Raw genomic sequence first — 16,865 nt, 5'->3', positions numbered from 1 at the left:
ACAAGCCCTGCTAAAGAAAGCCATCCATCGATGATGAAGCCTATGCGATTATCGGGGGGAACCCTCTTTGAAGGTGAAGAGGTCTTTAAAGTAAGTGCTTGTACTTTCATTAGAGTACTAATTGCAGCTTGATATTGCCTTGTAGTATGTCTTCTGACAACTTGTCTTTGGCAGGAAATCCTCCAGCATGGAAATTGGAGGCCCGAGCTCATAGTCTACGACTGATGGCAATAGCCACTCGGCCCAGGACATCATCTCGATGCCAGCAAGTCTGCCGCTACAAGAGCATCCTGCGCCGGCAACCAATCTAGGTGTTGTATCCCTTGTTGCCGCATTAATGCACGATGTAATCGCATCACTGAATGATTCTTTAGTGCCAGCCTCCGTCCACCCCCGAGGCCCCAACCCTGGGCAGGGGGACTCCGTAACCTCCGCTCCGCGCGTCGCCTCGCCGCCGGAGCGCCTCCACGTCCCCGCCGCTACTGCTCGCCCCGGTCACCGTGGTCCATGGCTTCCAACGCCGGCAGCATGGCGAAGGCAGAGCCTTGGCGCCGGCTAGCTGCCGGTGAGGCTCCACGACGAGCGTCCCTAGCGCCCTCGACGTGGCCAGCGTCTGGCGACGACGTTGCGGAGCGCGCCGGCCGGCTGCCGACTAGGCTGTTCGGCTGAGCTGTCGGCTGAAAAGTTGAAATGGCTAATTTGTTGTGAGAGAAAAATACTGTTCAATAGCTGATAAGCCGGCTGAATAAGCTGAAACGAACGTACGCTAGGCTTCGTCCAGCGCAGCGCCTCCGAAGAGGCTTCCAAGCGTGCCGATCCCAAGGTCACGGGTCAATGTGGCAAGCCACTCGAGCGCGCTTGATCGACCAAGTAGTCATCGATCTTCGGGCTGGCCTCAACTCCAACGAGGCCTCGCCGAGCGTTCCCGAAGCCACCGGCGGTCCGGTGCCATGCATGGACAAGCCTCTTCACGCCACGCCGTCCACGTGTGTGCTTCAGTGAGCCGCGCCCTGGCGGCTTGCAGGGTTGGTCGGTTGGACGATGACGGCATCGTCAGCGCTCAGCGGCCTGCGCCGCGTCTCCATGGAGTTCCGGCATGGCGATACTGGACGGACTACCAGTCGCTCAAGCATCCGACTGCAACTTCATCAGGTTTCTTTTTTTTCAGTCAACTCATCTCTCCCGATTCTGCTGGGTGCTGCGTGGGATGGGTGCTTGGGGGCCTTTGGGTGGACAGGTCGCCACTGGCATCAGTTAGGAGTGTCTGCATCTGCTGACCTTGGTTAGTCTACTGATGAAGCTCTGAACATTTTCACTGTTTATGTGCATTAGGCATTTGTGATTTTGTGGAGTTGTGGAATCACGAATCAGAACGTGCTGCTAGTTCTGCATCGAGCCAGCAACTTGCCCGTGCCCCGTTCCCGAACCCGAAGTGCCCGTCCGGCCGTCCCCGGCACGGACAGGCCCTCCGCCGTGGAGAGCGTGGGCGCGCCGTGTTCCCCGTGCTCGCCGTCGCCGCCGGGTTCGTACGTCGGCATGCTGCGGCGGCCCGGCCGGTTCGGCACGGCGGCTTGCGAGGGAGTGCCACGCACAGGGGTGCGCGCATGCGTGGTCGATCGTGTACGTGCACGGTCTCCTGCGCGTTGCGCATGGCGATTATTGGAGCTCCTACACCTCATCCTGCGCTCGTGTACGTGCGTCGGCCGCGCGCGGGCCCCAAGCAGGCAAGCACCCCGGCGCCGTGGAAGTCACTTTCCACGTCGAGCGACATCAACGGGCGCGACAACGAGACGTCCCTCGGCATAACACCGGCCGGCGGACCAACGGCCTAGTTGGAAACGCCGGATCTGTCACCGTTTCTACACCAGCAGCCGGGGAGGTAGGGGACTGGGGACCTGTGAGTCCCCTCCGCGCGTGCGCCGTCCCACTGCCGGAGCGCCGCCACGTCCCCAGCCGCTACTGCTCGCCGCAGTTCCAACGCTGGCAGCACGATGTGAAGGCCGCACCCAGGGCAGGGCGTGGCTGGTGGCGCCGACGAAACTCAACGCCATCATCCTGTCCGCTCGGGTGGCACCGGCGCGCGCTATGGCGTGGTCACTCGACGGCGAGCTTACCTGGCCGAGGAGTCAGGCGGCGGCGGCAAATGGCTGCACAGCGCTGCTAAGCTGCAGCCTGTTTGGGAGACAGGGTTAAAATTGAACCCTGTCATATCGATATTCAGGTGCTAATTAGAAAGATTAAACATGAGCTAATTACAAAACTAATAGAATCTATTAAACCTAATTAATCCATCATTAGCAATGGTTACTGTAGCACCACATTGTCAAATCATAAACTAATTAGGCTTAATAGATTTAGGCTTAATAGATTTAACTTAGGGTTGTACAATTAATCTATGTTTAATAGATCTAATTAGTGTCCAAATAGGAGCTAAAGTGTAGCACCTGTCTACCTAGGTATTGTATCACTGAACTAAAAACTAAAACCAAACACCCCTAGATACTTGTTGGCGCTAAAGATCAGCCGATTGAATCTCAGCATCGGACACACGACCCGGGAGAATCTGCTTAACTCATGTTCGGCTAATCGTCCTGGTGCGGTTCGCGCGGCGTGCCAGCCAATCTGACCTGTTGATTGGCAAGGAAGGAAACGTATCAGATCCCAGAGGCTGCGATCGACTGAGGTTCCGATCTCGATGAATCTCATCAGCGAATCGGCCGATTTGCTATAACAAGGAAATCGGCTATGGTGCAGCCGACAACTAGGTAACGTTTGTAAAGAAAACTACCAGAGTAAACTAGACAACGCTACAGAAGCAACACTTGAAACAGATCTAATCGGCTATGCGAAAGTGATAGATAAGCGATAAAGGTAAATAAGCCGAAAGCTCTAATTCCAAGCTGGATAACTGGTGATAAAACTAAAACAACAGGTAAAACCTAGAATTCTAGTAAATATCGATAACTGGTGAATAAATCTAAACGAAACGACAGCGATGCGCCCGAAGTTAAAGCTTAGATATTACTCGATAAACGGAACTTACAGAATCGGCCGGAGATCGAGTCGATGCAGCCCTGCCAACCCGTACGAACTCGTGAAAAGAAGAAAAGTATTAGCGAAGTCGCCGACTTGAAAGTAAAGTACGAGGAAATAGTAGATTGATGTATTGATTTGATGTTGTTTTTACGGATCTCTAAAGATGGCTATTTATAGCCTGTTACAACCAACCTCTTAACCGACTAGGATTCTATCTCTAATTTTAAACGAAAACGAATATTTACAAGTACGACTCGTATCGGAGTTGGTCGTTGCGCTCATGTGGGCCAATCCCCTTTATTTTCTCTTCGTAATTCACTTTAAGCCCATATTGGCCCAATTGCCCCAGCCTCTTAATCGGCCGATTTCTACCAACTCCATCCGCCAAAACACTGCAGCACCAATCGGCCGATCTCCAACTGTAGCACCAATCGGCTGATTCCCAATCGTGACCTTTTCGTCTCACCGCATCAGTTAATCCTTTCCTTTCTTGACGCCAATTCCATACGTGTTAAAATCAACAGTACTGTATCACACAGTAACTGTAATGTGTAGATACGTGGGTGGAGCTGGTCCATCTACTTATGACCGAACGTGTTCACGTTCGATTCGGGTGAGACACATTTGATGCTCGTGTAAAAATAAAACAGAAAAATAGAACGTGTTCGATTACAAGAGGAGAAAGCATAAACACCATACACGTTGCAAATCCGCTGGATCTCACACTAAAAAGCAAAATCGCTACCGAGTTCTACGTTGCTTATTTTCACAAGATGAAATCCTTTAAAGACTGGATAAAAAAAAGAGAAAATCTAGTTTAGTAGCCCCTCAGACTCAGAGGTTTGACTTTCATCTGGAAAGATCTACTCGACGTTGACTTGGAAGACGTCCTTGCGCTGCTGCTCCTTCACCTTGGGCACGACCACCTTGAGCACGCCGTTCTTCATCTCGGCCTTGATCGTGTCCATCCTGTAAACCTCCGGCGACAGCTCGATGCGGCCGGTGTACCTCGGGGGCGGGGCGGCCTCGTCCTCGCCGGCCTCCTTCTCGCCCTCGCCCTTGATCACCAGGCTGTTCTGCTCCGCCCACACCTTGACGTGCTCCTTGCCCAGCCCCGGCATGTCCACCCGCAGGTGGAGCGCCTCCTCGTCCTCCCTTGCGTTCCAGCCGCGCCGCACCGCGCCGGCACGGACCGGCGACGCCGTCGCCATGTCGTCCATCAGGCTCAGCAGGCGGCCGAGGCTCTGCGGCGCACTGAACGGATCACGGAAAACATCTGGATGAAGACCAAAACGGAATCAGTACAGAGTACAGACTACGACCATTCAATGCGATCGAATTCCATTATCTCAGTTGAGAGAACGAAGATATGAGTCGGGCATGGCACGAGGATGACGACTACCTGAGAACAGGCTGGGCACAGCGTAGTCCCGGCCGCCGCGACAGTTCTCGTACTCGCGGACGCCGTCCTCGTCCGACTCGGCCCCCTCGTAACGGCGGAGGGGAGCGCCGGTGTTGTAACCGCGGAGGCCACCGGCGACTGCCACCGGCCTGAGTGCGGAGCCAGCAAAGGGCGCGGACGGCGCGGCGAGGAGCTTCTCCAGCGCGCGGACCAGCGGGACGACCCTCTTGGAAGCCACAGTGGAAGCCATGACACTCCCTCTTTCTTCCTCCCTGGGTTTGATCTGCTTTCTCTTTCGCTGCGATGTTCGTGGATTTCTTCTTGTGGTGTAAATACCGTAGGAAAGTGGAGGAATTTATATAGCGGCGCAAAGCTTGGAGAAGAATTCAGAAGGTTCAGGAAGAACCTGCGGTGGCCGAACATTCCAGAAGAGGCGCGAGTTCAGAGTGCAGCCGCGCGTTGCTCCGCTCGTCAGAGTGGGCCCAGCTACCGCCAGGTTACTAGGCCCACAATGCAGTCGAATCAGATGGGCAAGATCAACAGGCCGAATCTGTCAAGGAAAAAGTCTACTCAACACCCCTCAACTATCGACCTTGTTTGATGTTTACCCCTCAACCGAAAAACCAGACGTTTCACACCCATCAACTATTGAAACCGTCCGATTTACCCCCTGAGCAGTTTTCGCGGCGATTTTAACTGCCGTGGCGCCGTGTCAGCCGTTCTACATGGCGCCACATCAGCTACGAGGAAAACCTTGATAGTTCAAGGGTCAACTAGACTTTATCAAAAAAATAAAAATAAAAAAAATATAGGATAGATATGCAATTAAAAAAATTCTAAAATCCGGTTTAGTTTTAGAAAATTCACGAGAAATTCATTTTAGGTTGGAGAAAACGTGCTTTTTATCTTAATATGCCTTGTAAAAACAAATCATTCAATTAAATAAAAGATCTAACCATGCTATATATGGGTCGCACATTTCTAAATAGGATTAAATATGAGGTGGTGTTGACACTTGAGTCAAAGTCACTTCTACGTAGTTCGAGTCGTCACTATCAACTAATTATAATAGATAACGAGACTAACTAGTAGCAAATAAACATCAAAAGAGGATCATAAAATAATTAAATAACACTTGGCTAAGCACTGTAAGATAGAGCATGATTTTTTTTAAAAAAATAAGATTGGTTTCATATGTTTCTAAGCTATAATGAATTTTAGAAGACTAAACTAGGTTTTAGAATTTTTAATTGCATATCTTTTCTAAGAAAAAATATTTTTTATTTTATTTTATTTTATTCTTATAAAGTCTAGCTAACCCCTCGAACTATCAATGTGATCCAGTTTATACCCTCGCGGCTGTCATGGCAACACATAGGATGGGTGACATGGTGCCACGTCAGCTAAAACCACTCAGGGGTGTCGGACCGTTTCAATAGTTGGTGCGGGTTGAAACATCCGGTTTTTCGGTTAAGGGGTGTTGAATAGACCTTTTCCAATCTGTCATGACTCGAGCACCATAAGGCCCATCATCAAACTCACAGCCCAAGCCCACTCACCTTTCTCCGTCCAAGGCGACGGATCCTTTGCTCACCAAACCAGCACCTGCTACGGCCGAATCGTCGTGTCAGATCGGGCCAGAGGGGAAATTCGGGGAGGCGAGGGAGCTGACGCCGCCATGGACGAGGAAGAGCACGAGGTTTACGGCCAGGAGATCCCGGAGGACGGCGACATGGACGGCGCCGACGTCGATATGGCCGCCGGCGGGGACGACGCGGCGAAGGTACCATCCCTGGATCCGTGTCTCTTGCGCTAAACCCTAGCCCTAGGCCCGTACGGGTAGCTGACCCCCTTGGGCCTTGGGTTCGTCCAGCTGCAGGAGCTCGACGAGATGAAGCGCAGGTTGAAGGAGATGGAGGAGGAGGCTGCTGCCCTCCGTGATATGCAGGCCAAGGTCGCCAAGGAGATGCAAGGTTGTGCTCCCCCACCTTACCTTTTCGATGCTTCTTTTGCGATGTATTTAGGCTACATAACAGTTATTCGATATGCTTCGCTATATTCGATGGAATAAGCTTTAAAACTGTTCGAGCCAGTTAAGATCAGTGCCTGCAACTATGACCGGATTCATTATTTGGTTACTCGATAAACTTGTGACTAATCCTTCATATGCTCAGTTCGCTTGCTTTTTAACTTGTTTACTGTGCGTGAAGTATGCAATCATGCTGTTGATATTTTCTACACAACTTGGATTCCATATTTCATTACTGTACATGTTGTACATTTAACTTGGTTTTGTGTGTTCTGATCGGACCGCAGTTAGAATCCAGTCTAGTTGTCCTTTCAGATTCCTTTGCTGAGGCTGTTTTCTTGTGCACTTATGACCAGGAACGCGCTAAAAAACTTTTGTGCTAAAATTTCTATTTATCACCTACAACTAACCCTTCTCGTGATACTTGTACCTTGGCCTCCTCTATTTTCCATTCTATTTTAGATCCTTTAATCTTCTGTGTTTCTCTGTCTGGTATCATTTATATCTTATTCACCGACCCTTAATATGGCAAATCGGCAATCTCTCTGTTTCATATATTGCTTACTGCATACACTGAACTATACCTCTAACCATGAATTCATGTACCTGCAATGAAAGTAGTTCTTTGATTCTTTTACTGAAGTGGTGAACTCATTCCTCTGTGTAGCTGCATACTTGGTTCTGTAGGATAACTTTCTTGTGCCTTGGACATATGTTTGGTGATTTTCAATTGAAAAGTTCTTCTATGCAGAATATAGATTGTTACTTCTTGTGAGTATGTTGGGATTCCTTCTGGTATGTTCACGTTGATCCAAATCAGTGCTCCCGACTATAAAATATTTGTCATTTTGTACATGGAACGCTCTCCAATGTGTGCGTGCCTACTGCCGCAATATATTTATGGAATATAATAGACTATGAGATCATGAACATATTTTTAAGAATAATCTACATGTATGACCTTCATGTTCTAAATGAAATATTTAAAAAATTATAGATGCTCAAAGTTTCAAAAGTTTAGCCAGCGGAGGGGGTACCACTTTTTTTGTGTGCATGTGGATCCATGTCTCATGTTCCAGAGAAGCATATATCCAAAGAAAATCTATCTTGATGAGCCTTCAGAAAAAAAAATCTATGTTTTACTGCATTCTTGTCTTCTCATGGATATGCTGGTCTGTCATGACTTAGTTGATCGATGGTTTACTTTAATTTTAGCTCGCTAGTCTAACACAAGGTGCAAGTTCTCTTGACAGAATCGCTCTTCTGTTTTGCAGGAGGTGACCCTAGTGCATCTACAGCTGAGGCAAAGGAGCAGGTGGATGCCCGCTCTGTCTATGTTGGAAATGTAAGATTATATAAGCTCTCTTTCTCTCTTTCCCTACTGTGGGTGTATACGTCTATAATTCAACGCATATTTGCGTTACTATATTTTGTTGCTGTTAAAAATTTCTATATAGTATTCTTGTTATTCTACATGCTATGAAACATGAAGGACAAAACGTGGATATCTGTATTATTAAATAGCACACGCACATATTGCTTAGTTGCTAACTGGAATTTTTTTGGCACTCTACACTTAGTGTTATGAAATGTTTCTCTGAAAAAGCCTACTACCTTGCTACTTCCCTTTTCAGAAACTCAATGATTGCATTTCTACTGGAAAATGATTTAGTGCTGGATGTCTTTATTTTTTTAGAAAATGGAAATAGTACTGGCCTCTGGGACTGCTGGATGTCTTTATTGGCAGACAGAATACCAAAACTTGTCCCTAATTTAATTATTGCTTCCTTGCTCCCCAATGCTTATTGGTTTCCTCATAATGCAATGCGCTGTTGTGAAGTGTTTCATGTGTGCTTTATCATCATCCTTTGCTATCAGTACTCATCAATACCCCTTTGTTGCCTTTATGGAGTTTCATTTTGTTGTTTTTGTGCATTGATTAAGTAATGGTGATGGTCGCAGGCAGTGTGCTTGAGCAAGCCTTTCAAATTGACTAGCGGGCACCTGGCCCATATTTCAGAGTTAGGTTAGTGTGAAAAGAAAGAGAGAAAAATAGAAAGATATCTGAAAAAAAAATATAAAAAAAAGTGCATGGAAAAAAAGAAAAGAAAAAGGAAAGAGTAAAAAAGTACAATATAGATATCATAGGTTAGAACTTAGAAGACCTCCCTGATGAAGCAAAGGAAGTCAGCACAGAGCTGCTGGTACACTTGGGATGGCCCTTTTTGACTGGAGCCGGCATCTGATGCAGTGTTATCCCTAGCTGCTGGTCCAATGATATCACCTGAGTGGTGCATAGGTATGACATGTAAGTGTAACAGTAGGAAACATTAATCTTTGACTCTATTCTTTGCTGTTTGTGAACTTGTGCTCTGCCTATCTTCCCACCTTTTCCCTTTTATTTGTCATCTCACCCAACAATTGTATTTTATCGGATCATATTGTGATGGCTTCTTTTTCTTACTAACATGAGGATAAATGCTGCCTGATATTTAGTTACATATGAGTGACATGCAGCAGACATACCTGCAGTTTACAAACTAATAATGGTGCTAAGAAAACAGTGTTGCAGCTCACGAAGTTGTAGGAAGTTATCAACTTAGCTGAGATATTAACAGTTATGGATGCTACAAGGAAAAAAAAGGCTTACTGTGCATGCTTCTTTCCTTTGCATTCTTATGTTAACTGGTAATTTAAAATCAAATGGTTTGAATTTGTTATCGTAAGTGTTAAGTTTTAGGCTCTTAGTAAGATGCTACTTTTTTTTCTATTTACTACTCACATATCTCCAATATATCCCTTCTATGTTTTTTGTCTTACATATTAGTCAACTTGGCATGTCAGTTTCTCCAATATATCCCTTGGGGTGATATTTGTCATAGTACATTGTATTACATGTAAAAATCAGTATCTCCGTTTTCATCTAAAGTGGCACCTTGACCTAAGCTTCAATGCGATTTAAATAAATGTTGTTTGTCATTTTATCAAATTCAGCTATTTTGCCATACATATACCTTCAAAATATTAGAGAGGTAACCTTTAAAATGAAGCCTTCTAGGATTCTACCAAGCTTATATTTTAAAATGAATGGTTGTCTTTTAGGGAGTTAATCATTTTAAAGTTTACATCAACTATTTTGTCCCAGTAACTGCTGTCACTTCTTGAGTGATGGTTTTCTTTATTTATTTAAGGCTATGACATCAAATATGGATTGATTCAGTCATTTTTTTTTGTGTTGTGGATCTTTTCACCTGCTTGGTGCTTAGTTTACCTAGCGTATGAGTTAATTACTTAACTCATAATTTGTGGTTTTACTTTCCGTTTTCCACTCAGCACTCGTTAACATAATTTTGCTGATACAATCATATTACCTTAGGTTGATTATGCATGTACACCGGAAGAAGTGCAGCAGCACTTCCAAGCTTGTGGAACTGTCAATCGGGTGACAATCTTGACTGACAAGTTTGGGCAGCCAAAAGGTTTTGCCTATGTTGAATTTCTGGAACAAGAAGCTGTCCAGGAGGCTCTTAATTTGAATGAATCTGAATTGCATGGTCGCCAGATTAAGGTACAGACATATCTGGCGGAGGTTCAATGTGATCTCAAGAGTTCAAAAGAGCTTCTGAACGATGCTCAATCTTACACTCTTTGCTTTGTGCTCAACAGGTTGCACCAAAGAGGACTAATGTTCCTGGGATGAAGCAGCGTCCACCACGTGGATATAACCCCTACCACGGCTACCCTTATAGATCATATGGAGCACCGTACTTCCCCCCATATGGATATGGGTAAGTTTTGTGGTCTTTTACAATGTGGATTTCTAGTTTTCTTTTCTAACATAGCCATTTATATATTTGCAGGAGGGCTCCAAGATTCCGCCGGCCTATGCGCTACAGACCTTACTTCTGAAGTACGGTGTCATGAAGTTAAATGCAAATCCAGCCACAGTCAGTCTCGGGAATAATTCTACTCTACCTGCTGGTGTTTCATTTGCACAATTGCCTGTTTCATAGTAAGACATTATTGTTGCGGTTGAATGCTCCTGCCCCAGGTGCCTTTTGTGACCTCTGTTTAAGTGCCGCCTTATGGGACTTGTAATATCGTCTTGCTGTGATACAAGATGTAATAACTGAAAAAACAACATTGTGTAATACTGATTTGTGCTCTTTCCCCGGAGTTATTTCAGTATTCTATTGCCCTTCTTTAGTACTCTTGATTCTAACAGCCTTTTACAACTCACTTCAGAATAGCTGTGGAAAGAATTGACAGTGATATGGATACAGATAAACATGAGCCATCAGTATAAATCCAAATGAAGGGGAATATCAAAATGTAGGAATAGAAAAAAACATAGGAATAGAGTTGCATGACATTTGCAATCCTTTAAGAATGTAGGAAAGTTTGGATGCAACATAGGAGAAATAAAGGAATGAGAAGAGAGAGACATAAAGGAAAGTTTCCAAGAGGTTGGATCTCATGTTAGATTTTGTTCAAAATTCCTATGAATTGAGCCATTCCGTAGGAACTCTGAAGGAATAGAAGATAGCTAATCCTTTGTTTCAAAGGGTCACATAGGAAAAATTCAAATCCCACAAAATTCTTAAATGAATCCTATGTTCCAAAGGAAGCCGAAACCAAGAAATCGTGAGTGATATGATATTTGTCCTAATGAAGCCATGCAGCCGTAGACGGTAGACCCATAGTCGTCACACACAAGTTCACAACTGTCAGCTCTCTGGGCTGTTTGAATCTTGTTATAGCTGTTTGTCTATCGTATTGCAGATTGCTACCTAGATTCGTCTTCTTGCAGTTGCAGCAACAACGGTATCAGCGTCTAGTGCTGAGTGCTCTGATACTCTCGGAGCATCCGTTCTCTAATCTCGGCATCCATGTTCCCTGCGCATCGACCAATGTCCTGGGCCTCAAGCCGTAACTAATCAGTCCCCTTTTACCAGACAGTAAACCTGCAAATCAAAAGCCTCAACTAATAATCAGCCTCCCTTTACCAGACTGTTTACCGCGGGCAAAGCTGATCCGTGGTTACCGCAGTGCCGACATAAAGTCTCTGTAATATACTAGTATCACTCCAACATCCCCCCTCCCCCCCTTTTGCCCATCATTCCAACACAGGAAGAATATTGCAGACGGCCTCTGATTGCTCTCATGATGCTGCTGATGCCAAAGGGAGAGTCACAGGATCACAGCACAGCACAGCGGATGGTTACAGGAGCCGCAACAACCTGATAAGGCTTAGCCGGCAGCCCTACTCCCCCCATGCTATTGTCAACCACAAGTTCCAACAGGGGAATCTTGCAAAGTTAATAAAGCTATAGGGGACAAAGGCGTGGCAGGTGAGGTGAGGTGAGGACGCATGGAAAACATAAAAACCAAAGTGAAAAGGGCGAGGCTTGGGGTAGCAGGAATACAGACATCCTATTCAGAAATCCCTCATTAACAATATCCTGATGCCGGTGCCGATTGCGGATTTCCAGAAAAGTTTAATCCTTTTCGCTATCCTTTTGAGAATTGATGCCGCACTAATCAAGAAAGATCTGAGCCATTGGCACGCAGCAAAGTGTAGTGCCGTACATGTATTTGCCAAAAATGTGTATGTAGGAGTAGCGCAGTACAGTGCAGTAGGTCCACAGCCATCTGTCCTTTCTATCTCAGGTCTGTCCCCTTTGTTTTCCTTTCTCTAGCTCTTCAACTCAAGCACTACTAGAATGAGAGAAATAATGTCTTCAACTCAAGTTTAACATAGATAACCCCTTTTCACCACTTGTCTCTCTGAATGCTAGAATAATATTAAGGACAAGAAAAAACACACACAAGGCACATAACCAAGATGCACAAGAATCATTTCTGAGACACTTGTTCCTCAGCACAGTTAGCAGCAGCAGCGTGATGTCAAGTAGGCAAATCCTGGCCCGGTTATCTCTGTTCTCTCCCAAAGATCAGTGCCTAGTATAGATTACCCCCAGAAGGCGTCAAAATATTTTGGCAGAGGCATCCATCCGTTCAGACCTGACCTGACCATACCTCAAGGTAGATAAAATAGGCTGCACCTGCCTCCTGATCCTGCTCGCATGGGAATTGGGAAAACCCCGTCAGAATCTAGCGTGCAGCGCCAAGGCTTGCCTGCAGAGGCGCGCAGCGCAGGCGGCAGCAGGCGCAGCGAGACGCCGGGGCTAGCTTGCCTTGCAAGAGACAATCGGCTTGGCAGCCACGGGCGTCGCCGTCCACCCCCACCTGATTCTGATTTCTCAGGAAAGATCCCCGCTTTACCACATGGTTTCGGGCAAAATCTTGGGATCAGGCAGCAGCCAGGCGCCGTGGTCCGGCCCCGGCCCGGCCTAAAAGCGGAGTAGCTTTTAGCTGCCTGCTTGCGTTTGCGTGCGCCCGGGGGCTGCACTGCCATGCCACTGCCGTGCCGCGCTGCATTGGCATGGCATGTGCTGCAGCATCTCTCAACTCAAAGCGAGCGGGTACTCTTCAGACTCCGCTGCAGCGGGCCACGGCCCCTGCGGCACTGCGTGCGCATCGATCTTGTCCGATACACGAGGGTGCAGAGGCCGGCCGCGCGATCTTTAAAATCTTTGCATCGCATTGTACTGGCTCACATGATAGACCCAGGACATGCAGAGATCAGAGTGTTGATTTGCGCCGGTGAAATCTCACCGATGCATGTTGATTTGCTCCATGTAAACACCAGAGTTTACATCATCTAGATTGTACTATTAGCAGCAGTCCACTTAACACATATCTGCAAGCTAGAGGGGGAGATCGAGTGGTGTCGCAGACACAGTACAGCAACAACATAGCTGCAAGCTCAGGAACAGCACACGCACACACGCACACATACAGTAGAAGCAAGAAGAACTGCATATGCTGCCATCTATCTCACGGCGACGGTGGCCAGTCGAAGCCGGCCAAGCTCTCGCTGAACCCGCCGCCGTAGAACCTGACCTCGAGGTTCTCGAGCCCCTGGCCGTCGTCCCAGATGGCCTCGTCGTCGCTGCCGACGGCGTAGTAGCCGTCGACGTCGTCCATGAACTCCCACGAGTAGATGGAGGAGTCGTCGTCCGAGTAGTCGGAGCACTCCTCCCAGTAGGTGTTCTCGTAGCAGTCCTCGACGCGCGGGCCCAGGACGCGGAGCCCCGGGTGGCGCTCCCGCAGGAGCTTGTCGTCCACGGCCCAGCACCCGCGCAGGTCCAGGAACTTGAGGTCGCGGCACTGCCCCAGGATCTCCGCCACCGCCTCCGTCCGGATCAGCATGTACCCCATCTCCAGGTGCCGGAGCTTGGGCATGCTGCGGGCGATGGCGTGGGCCTCGTCGTGCTGGCACTCCTTGTCCACCAGGTCGATCGGGTGCATCACGCGCCGGAGCCCCACCAGGGACTTGCAGTGCTTGCCGAACGCCTCCAGGGCGCGGGCGCCGATCTTGGTGCAGCTGCTGATGTCCAGGAAGGTGACGTTGGAGAGCCGCGGCGCCACGGTCTCCACGATGGAGTCGCTGATCTCGCTCCGTGGAATCTCCAGGGCCCGAAGAGCTCGCGCGCTAGTGAACAGGAAGATGGAGAACATTATGCAGAAGGATCAGTGACCAATTCTGGGAGACTGTAACTCTGGAAATTATGACAGTTATTACATTATGTGGACCAGCTGAACGGCAAAGCTTGTGACCAACCAACCACTAGCCAGTAGGAGGACGGGTAATTGTGAGAGCCTCAGTGTATATGACTGTACGCATGTGCAAGCAGTACTTGTGTTTGTACTTGCGAATCTAATAATTTGTATCGCTCAATTCAGAATAAAAGATCTAATCCTAGTTCACCATGCAGATAATTCAGAAATAATACATATCAAGTGATCAACTTGGAAGTGAATCCACATCCTACAAGTTGGATTCAAGACCAAAGGATGGCTCGGATGCATCAGACTGCAAGCTCCCTATCTACATTTTCGTTCCCAAAACCGATCCATGCAATGAACTGACAACCAGTGGTTTAAACTAGAGATCCTATATTGCACCTATATATTGCAAATGGCAAAGATTGACAACTAGCCTTATACTAATCACTAGATTTATAAATGGACCTGAATTTGCATATCACAAATTTAAATTTGACAAAGTGATCTGCCTGTTCTCTGCAATCAAACGTCCCATCACAGCTCACGCGGCTAAGATAACTGACAGTCTGAACTCCGATGATGGGGATACCTTCTGAATCCATCTCAGTGTAGAATGTAGACTCTAAAATTCGGGATGCATTATGAAGAGCATGGATTTCTAATCTAATGGTCCGTTGGGGAAAGTAGTAATTTCAAGAATTTTGCAGAAATGTTCACTACCCACAGGAAACCGCGACAAAATCAAAATGGGGAAATGAAGACGGAAAGGAGCAGAGAGCATCGCCAGAATTCAAACTTACCGGTCTCCTATGAACGAGAGGAGCGGGTCGCAGGGAAGCCCGGAGACGCTGATGCGGCGGCACGAGCCGCCGCTGCGGCCGACGAGCATCTCGACCATGCGGCCGATCTGCTCCGGTTTGCTCTGCTGCTGGCTCCACTCCTCGATGTCGATCTCCTGCCAGCAGTAGGGGCCGGCGACCACCCGACCCCAGGACTTGCACACCCGCGGCACGACGGTGAGCACCTCCTGGAGCGGAAGGTTGCGGAAGATGAGGCCCAGCGCGTCCGGCAACAGCTCCTCCCAGCACCTGTACTCCTCGGCGTCCTCGCACTCCCCCATCACTCCCTTCCCTTCCCCTGCAGCGAGTGAAAGGACCGGCCTTACAAGCTATCCATTATGATTGACGAATGAATGCTTCAACTACCAAGATGAACTGCCGCAGCTCAGATTGAAAAATGGAAGGAAGTGGGGAATAGAGCTGGTAACACTACTTCATTTTGTACGCCCCATCTCCAATCAAAGAATCTGGGAAGAACCAAGTCAACTGGACTCAGATCTTGCAAGCAGACTGAGCCAGCAAGAGAGAACCGAGCAATTTGAAAGATCCGATAAAAGGGAAGATGATTTTAGTAATCCAGCAACCTCATATGTTTTCTAATCAGAACTAAGGAAATCACGGAGGAGTGCAGAGGACTCAATTCCTCACTCCAACGGAGAACCAAAACTTTTTTATTTCCATTTCTTCCTAGGGAGTGGGGGCTGCTTACCTTGGAGATCGCTCAAGAGGCAGAGATGCTAAAAGTGGCAGCCTCCAAGCAGTAAAATGGCTTGTGTGTGCTGTGAGCAAACCCCAAAGAAGGCAACCTATCCAAGAAGCAAGCAAGGGGGGATAAGATGTAAGCGTCATCCAAAAGTTGGCAAGAAAAAAGAGCTTCATTAAACTCTAAAACTGACTCCAATCACAGAGTACCAGGAAGAGGAAGGCACAGATCTAAAAAGAAGGCCTCTTGCAGCTGCAGGGATGGAAAAGGGCAGCATGCCAATTGGTGGCCATACCACATACCATTTCACCCCATGGCCAAACGAAACAAAAGGTATGGCTTGCTCCAGATATTTGTGGGGAAGAACGCAAAAGCTTCGGCCTTTTGGGCTCAGCAGAGCAAAAAGGGGAAGAATATAAATATTTCCCTTTCCATAATAATTTGCAAGAGAAAACCGCAAGAAGCAGAGTTAGGATCCGGGGGGAAGTGAGAGTGGTTTATTGCCCGCGTATTTACCGGATTGGTGATGTGGAGACGAAGGCCCAAATTCCAATTTGGATCTGCAGGAGGCAACACCTGATGCAAGGGCGCGGGGGGACTGCCGCGGCTGGACTGGAGAGAGAATCGAGAGAGGGCGGGGCGACAGTGCAAGGGAGAATGGTCGGTACAAGAAGAAGACTGAAGAAGGCTGTGAGCTGAGCTGAGCTAGCTTCCGTGTGTGCGTGTTCTCGAGGAGGAGAAAAAAACGAGGGGCGCGCGGCGGGCGTACTGTGGATGCAGCTGCCCCCCGTGCCGATATTGCCCGGCATGTGGAATTTCTTTTTATCTTGCCCGTGTTGGTTTTCTTTTCCTTTCGACGCAAAATTCAGACGAGAATTTACAAGCCGATAAGACAGTAAAAATGTCGCCAGGTGGCATCTGCTACTCCAGACGGAAATGTAATGGCGAGACTGGATTTAATCGAAGATAGAAACGAGAAGGATCAAAGAAAGGTGTAACATGTTGACTTGAGAGACGATAAGATGCTTGCTCAAGTCATTTTCTGTCTATCCATCCGCTGATTTTATCCTTGATTCGACGGTTCAGCATGACTTGAAGAAATTATTGGGGTTAGGCGATAGCGATTAGCGTTAGGTGGATTTGGTAGTAAAAACTGGCACATCGTCGCCGCTGGAGCTGGCCATTAGGATCTGCGAGTACACGGGAGCTGATAAGGAATAACAA

At 47.7% G+C, this 16,865-nt stretch overlaps 3 protein-coding genes across 4 annotated transcripts; 1 reads left to right on the top strand and 2 right to left on the bottom strand.

Annotated features, from left to right (window-relative positions):
- Positions 1-3,673: 3,673 nt before the first annotated feature.
- Positions 3,674-4,781, bottom strand: LOC101758975 (24.1 kDa heat shock protein, mitochondrial). Of its 2 annotated transcripts, none has more exons than XM_004953922.4 (2): positions 4,436-4,781; positions 3,674-4,312 (listed from the first exon to the last, which is right to left on the bottom strand). In XM_004953922.4, exons 1-2 carry the CDS (start codon positions 4,686-4,688, stop codon positions 3,900-3,902), a joined length of 666 nt encoding a protein of 221 aa, XP_004953979.1. In that variant the 5' UTR covers positions 4,689-4,781; the 3' UTR covers positions 3,674-3,899. The 2 variants fall into 2 exon arrangements, with proteins under 2 accessions (XP_004953979.1, XP_004953980.1); XM_004953923.4 differs by having other exon boundaries at positions 4,439-4,779.
- A 1,215-nt stretch (positions 4,782-5,996) lies between these two features.
- LOC101757345 (polyadenylate-binding protein 2) lies at positions 5,997-10,673 on the top strand. The gene is made up of 6 exons (XM_004953917.3): positions 5,997-6,221; positions 6,312-6,411; positions 7,742-7,812; positions 9,844-10,035; positions 10,134-10,255; positions 10,328-10,673. Exons 1-6 carry the CDS (start codon positions 6,117-6,119, stop codon positions 10,374-10,376), a joined length of 639 nt encoding a protein of 212 aa, XP_004953974.1. The 5' UTR covers positions 5,997-6,116; the 3' UTR covers positions 10,377-10,673.
- A 2,445-nt stretch (positions 10,674-13,118) lies between these two features.
- On the bottom strand, positions 13,119-16,429 carry LOC101757746 (F-box protein FBW2). The gene is made up of 4 exons (XM_004953920.3): positions 16,158-16,429; positions 15,648-15,744; positions 14,900-15,236; positions 13,119-14,025 (listed from the first exon to the last, which is right to left on the bottom strand). The coding sequence occupies exons 3-4, from the start codon at positions 15,217-15,219 to the stop codon at positions 13,368-13,370; spliced, it is 978 nt and encodes a 325-aa protein (XP_004953977.1). The 5' UTR covers positions 15,220-15,236; positions 15,648-15,744; positions 16,158-16,429; the 3' UTR covers positions 13,119-13,367.
- Positions 16,430-16,865: the final 436 nt, after the last annotated feature.

The sequence above is a fragment of the Setaria italica genome, chromosome I (assembly GCF_000263155.2).
Source record: "Setaria italica strain Yugu1 chromosome I, Setaria_italica_v2.0, whole genome shotgun sequence".
Taxonomy (NCBI): domain Eukaryota; kingdom Viridiplantae; phylum Streptophyta; class Magnoliopsida; order Poales; family Poaceae; genus Setaria; species Setaria italica.
The sequence above is the reverse complement of the archived record's forward strand: the minus strand, read 5'-3'. Positions and strand labels throughout refer to the sequence as shown.

Coding starts and splice junctions, on each gene's coding strand:
- LOC101758975 (XM_004953922.4), bottom strand. CDS start 4,688: ATGGCTTCCACTGTGGCTTCCAAGAGGGTCGTCCCGCTGGTCCGCGCG. Junction 4,313..4,435: donor GCCCAGCCTGTTCTCAGGTA/GTCGTCATCCTC, acceptor GTCTTCATCCAG/ATGTTTTCCGTGATCCGTTC.
- LOC101757345 (XM_004953917.3), top strand. CDS start 6,117: ATGGACGAGGAAGAGCACGAGGTTTACGGCCAGGAGATCCCGGAGGAC. Junction 6,222..6,311: donor GCGGGGACGACGCGGCGAAG/GTACCATCCCTG, acceptor GGGTTCGTCCAG/CTGCAGGAGCTCGACGAGAT. Junction 7,813..9,843: donor GCTCTGTCTATGTTGGAAAT/GTAAGATTATAT, acceptor ATATTACCTTAG/GTTGATTATGCATGTACACC.
- LOC101757746 (XM_004953920.3), bottom strand. CDS start 15,219: ATGGGGGAGTGCGAGGACGCCGAGGAGTACAGGTGCTGGGAGGAGCTG. Junction 14,026..14,899: donor CTCTCGTTCATAGGAGACCG/GTAAGTTTGAAT, acceptor CCTGTTCACTAG/CGCGCGAGCTCTTCGGGCCC.